General features: G+C 35.2%; 1 protein-coding gene across 1 annotated transcript; it reads right to left on the bottom strand.

The window, feature by feature from the left end:
* Window positions 1–781: 781 nt before the first annotated feature.
* LOC107805955 (phospholipase A1-IIgamma-like) lies at window positions 782–2,541 on the bottom strand. Its single transcript, XM_016630061.2, has 2 exons — window positions 1,864–2,541; window positions 782–1,615 (listed from the first exon to the last, which is right to left on the bottom strand). Exons 1-2 carry the CDS (start codon window positions 2,449–2,451, stop codon window positions 1,019–1,021), a joined length of 1,185 nt encoding a protein of 394 aa, XP_016485547.1. The 5' UTR covers window positions 2,452–2,541; the 3' UTR covers window positions 782–1,018.
* Window positions 2,542–4,805: the final 2,264 nt, after the last annotated feature.

Raw genomic sequence — 4,805 nt, 5'->3', positions numbered from 1 at the left:
CCGGCACCCGAAAACTTCGGCAAAACTTCATATATACTTACAAATGTGTTAAAAGAATAGTCAAATATTAGCATAGACTTCCGTACCAATCATTATGAACAGTGATAAATTTATATTGAATGTCATGGTGTCCCACAATAATCGAATCCTGGATCCGCCTCCGTGGAGTAGTAGCCAATGAATAAATCAACTCTTTAAAATACATGGACATCTGATAGATGTACTATTCTTTAGACCAATAACACAAACTTGAAGATTCATTTATAGTTGTCTCCGATCTGCATGATCTTCGGATCTTGCATGCCTCATTTTTATTGATACCGTGTTCTTACGCCCAAGTGGACTTGTCAAGTGGGGGAGAAAAGGGATTAAAAAAAGTTTAAGTTATTTACATTGTAAGTATAAGAAATCTCAAGATATTTTTACTTGTTGTAGCAGATAATCTGTCTTATTTTTAAGGTTACAAATCCCAATTTTGGAGCTTGTTAGGAAATACGCTACCCTCCCTTTCAATTTTTTTTTTTTAGTTTATATATCTCTAGAATGTCAATCACTAAAACCGACGATACAGAGCAAAAATGAAGGAGATGACAATTTATTGAATAATAGAATTACCAAAGTTTATAGGAATTGTTTCATTTGACCACGAATATTGTAATCCTTTTTTTTTTTGGTTATTATTTCTAAGTGAAAAAGTTTCACGAGCTGCCTGATATGGGAATACAAGTTAATAACATTATCTATCTTTTAAACGTAATTTGAAGCCAGCATACAAGTTAAGTAGACACACAAATTAAAACTCCTATTAAACATTAAATAGAAATAGATCGACATAAAAGTTTATCCTCTGTGTGGTAATTAAGAGGAACCATATTACATACATTCAGTATATGATGTCCTGTGTTTTCATGAGGTACTCATGAAATCCATTTATTCAAGTATTACTAACATTATTATTATCATTAATTCAAACATTATTTTGATAGGAACAATTCCAGTTTTAAACTCCAAAGCTCTCTTAGAAGTCATACTCCTCACGATCCATGAGAATCCAAGATCCATCTTGTTGTTGAACCATTCCTTTGTTCTTCTCAACCCACCAAAGCCCGGGAATACCATATTCATCTTTTAGTATGTCCCATTGCTTGTTGACAAGTGAGATATCACGATTCACTTCTAGTTTAAAACCTATTAAACCTTGAGTGCCTGCAATTCCATGCAAGTATGGCTCCAACAAATGCCAGCTAACAACTTCTCCAGGAGGCTTTACATATGGGGATTTTGTAGTGTCAATCATTAGTTCCTCGCCGACGTCTATATAGCCAATTGGAGGTACTTTCGGAACAACATCCCATAGATTATGGATTCTCAAAGTACGAAGACTTTTCAGTTTGTCAAATGCTGCCTTAAATTTGAGATCTCCAACTTTAGGACTTGCGAATGCAAAAGCTGTCACTTGAAATTCCTTGCCTTCGCTTGTTTTGTTGACTCCATTGAAAGCTATGTCAACTGCATTTAGGGTTGCAAGTGATGCACCTAGGCTATGGCCGGTTACTGTTATGCTCACCTCTTCATTCTTATATTCCTCAACCAATCTTTTTACCTCTTCAAGGACCTAAAAGGAAGAAAAATGATGAGCTGTTAAGACTCTTTAGCTTCATCAAGGCAAGTATAATACTTTTCTCTTTTTGTTTTCAAAGTTGATCCCTTTGATAAAAATTAAAACAAAGAAAACTCCAAGTATGTTTCACTATAATCATTAAAGTCGGTTATTGAAAAAGAAAAATACTTGAGAAATAAACAATCATATTCATATAAAAACACATGAAAGTATTACTATCAAGTAAGCAAGATAACATGCACCTGGTCCCGGACACTAGTCTGATTAAACTGTGATCGTGGATTATCTGTTGTATAAATATTGTAGAAGCCGTGATGTACCAAAGGTTGGAGCAAAGGAAGCAAACCTCCATCACCAAAGACTTTGGGTGCTGGGACAGCTGCAAATTGAAAGTTATTCACCCACTCCAACTTCTCCATAGTTCCTCGCCAAGCAATCACAATATCCCTCCTTCCCAGTTCAACTTTACCCTCATCAGTAGCCACAGCTACATACCCCATAAAATTTGAATCCTTACTCCATGCTTCCAATGACAATGATCTTACAAAGAAACCATCAGGAAGTGGAATCGATGAGGTAGCATAGAAAAATTTGGTTACGCGATATTTCAGTGGATCAAGTCCGACCCTAGTAAAAAGATTCTCCAATGAGTATCTACTAGCTCCTGCATTTTTGGACTTTTCCTCTGTAATGAAAGTATCATAAGTTGCTTGAGCCAATTCCCCATATTGAATGAGATATTTACGTAGATCAAAATCCAAGGGGTTTAATAGCCCTTCCCAATTGTTTTTTCCACTAAGTTGCTCCCATTTCTCAGCCATGCTAGCCATGTCTCTCCCCCCTATTTTCCTTTTCTGTATTTTTTTCTCTTTGTTACTTCTTAATTTCTTACGATATGCTCTTCATTTTGGCCATCTCGAAATGCCAATTTATAGTGAAGCAACTTCACTTTTTAAGTGTTTGTCAATTGTCATGAGACACGTTTTTGATTTTTTACCATCTCAACGTCGTCAAATGAGCATATATATCAACGTGCGTATTCCAATTGTTTCCGTTTTCTTCATCTAAAGTTTTATTAATACATTGTCGATATAGACATCTGATCGACCGCCCTCAACTGGCTGTAAAAGATTAATAACTTTTTTTGAGTCACTCATGCACACTTGCAGCTGAAAAAATGCACACTTGCTATAAAAAAAAATTTGACTGCTAAATCGGATGTATTATTAAAATTAGCACTTGATGAGTACATATATAGTTTGACTTTTATAGGGAATATACAATCCCATACTCCAATCATGTAGCAGATTGTTAAGTAGCTTTGATATGGTAAGAAATATCTGAATTATTAGTGTATTATTAGACCCATTTCTAGTGCCAACTTACCCACTAAGCCCACTACTTTTAAAGCAGGCCAGATAAAAGGAAAATACAAAAACTACCCTAGAAAATAGGGACATGCCAAGAGGCAGTATCATCGGGAAAGTTTATAAATAGAAAATAATAACGTGGATGGCAATATGGCTTATATGTAGAAACGTCATATTGTCTTAAATTTTATTGCTGGATTTGCTAATATTGTACTAGTATATAATCAAGTAATAATATTATAGAAATCTCTACTTGAAAGGGACGCGTCATTGTTCCAACTAATTATATTCTTTTAGTTTGTTGCTCGGTCTCACTCTTTTTCTTTTTTTGCTAAAATTATTCCTTCCATCAAAATATTGGTGCACTTTTGGTTTAAATGTAGTAATAAGGTTAATCTGGGATTTATACTACATATAACCAAAAAGCGAATAAATTTTTTCTGAAGTTCACTTTTTAATAATTTGAACATTGTTTAAAACAAAAATTTGTTCTAAAAATACTTTTAGTCGACAATACAACTATGAAAAATATTGACCTAATTAAGCATATGAGAAGTATTTATTTGCAGCTAACCTAATTAAGCATATAAGAACTATTTATTTGCAGTTAAGTAGATAAAATTGATGGAACATCTATATTAGGAAATATGACAGTTGATTTTATGATACACCACGCATTCTATTTTGTCTAACAACAGAATGGGTTACGCTTGATCTTAGCCAGTATGTCAAGTAAGTTGTGAGAACTGAAAAACTCGTTCACAATTTGTATATAACTTTAAAACATATTTCCAATGCCACCTAAACACACTTCTCTCACCACTTTTCCAGCAGGCAAGAGAGTATTTTTCTAAATAAAAAAAAATTAAGTTATTTACATTGATAATGTAAATATTACTTCATTAGAACAAGAGATTTACGTGTGTAGTTACATTTTTTTTATTTCAAACCACCAAATAAGGTTGTGTTCTTGATTCGGTGAGGGGTTTGGCAGGACCCCCTAACTTGTCTATTGATATCAAGAGTACAAGGAGGGGGACATAATGCAAAGACCTTCAAAGGACACCAAAAGGACCCATGATTACAATATGATTACAGTATTACAACAGACAATGCTATAACTAATATCACGTCGGGGGATGGGAGGATTGTCTGCAAAGATTTGACCTTCCCTCAAATGTTGTTTAAGGAGGTTCATAGTGCCATCCTGAGTGCTTGCCCATTTGAAGGAGGCCAACTATAGTTTGTCCATTATCACGGGCCTTCTTGAGTTCTTTGGTAGGTCCTCCTCTTTGAGGAAGATTCTCTCGTTGTCCTTTGTAATATAGCCGGCTTTACAAGAGAATCTGCTACTGCATTAGCTTTTCTGTAGCAGTGTTTTATGTGGAAACGTCTCTCAAAAATCTTCTTTTGCACCTCATCTACAACTCTTCGTAGCTTCCAGGGAGGTTTAACCTGTCCTTGGATCATCTTCACAGCCACTTGTGAGCCCATTTCTAGCATGAGTTGCGGAGGTTGTTGTTGGTAACACCAATTATTCATAGATAGCGGCCTGCAGTTCAAAAAGAATGTTAATTGAGAATTGCACTGGTTTGGCAAAAGCCATAATCAAATCCCCATTTACCTTCCTAACACTTCCCCTATTCCTGCTTGTCCGCTAGTTGCCACAAAACTTCTATCAGTGTTAATCTTCCATGTATCCCTTTGAGGCATTTCCCAGCATACCAAAACATTAGTGATCCTGGGCTTATAAGTTTCTGCTATGTGACAAATATTGTCCCAAATCTAGTTGAAGTCCACCATGCTATAACATT

The sequence above is a fragment of the Nicotiana tabacum genome, chromosome 3, assembly GCF_000715075.1.
Source record: "Nicotiana tabacum cultivar K326 chromosome 3, ASM71507v2, whole genome shotgun sequence".
In the NCBI taxonomy this organism is placed as follows: domain Eukaryota; kingdom Viridiplantae; phylum Streptophyta; class Magnoliopsida; order Solanales; family Solanaceae; genus Nicotiana; species Nicotiana tabacum.
Note: the sequence above shows the minus strand (reverse complement) of the source record. Positions and strands in the feature narration are given on the sequence as shown.

Excerpts from the sequence above, each read along its gene's own strand:
- LOC107805955 (XM_016630061.2), bottom strand. The coding sequence starts at position 2,451 with ATGGCTAGCATGGCTGAGAAATGGGAGCAACTTAGTGGAAAAAACAAT. Across the intron at positions 1,616-1,863 it reads AGACTAGTGTCCGGGACCAG|GTCCTTGAAGAGGTAAAAAG; the intron begins GTGCATGTTATC and ends TCTTCCTTTTAG.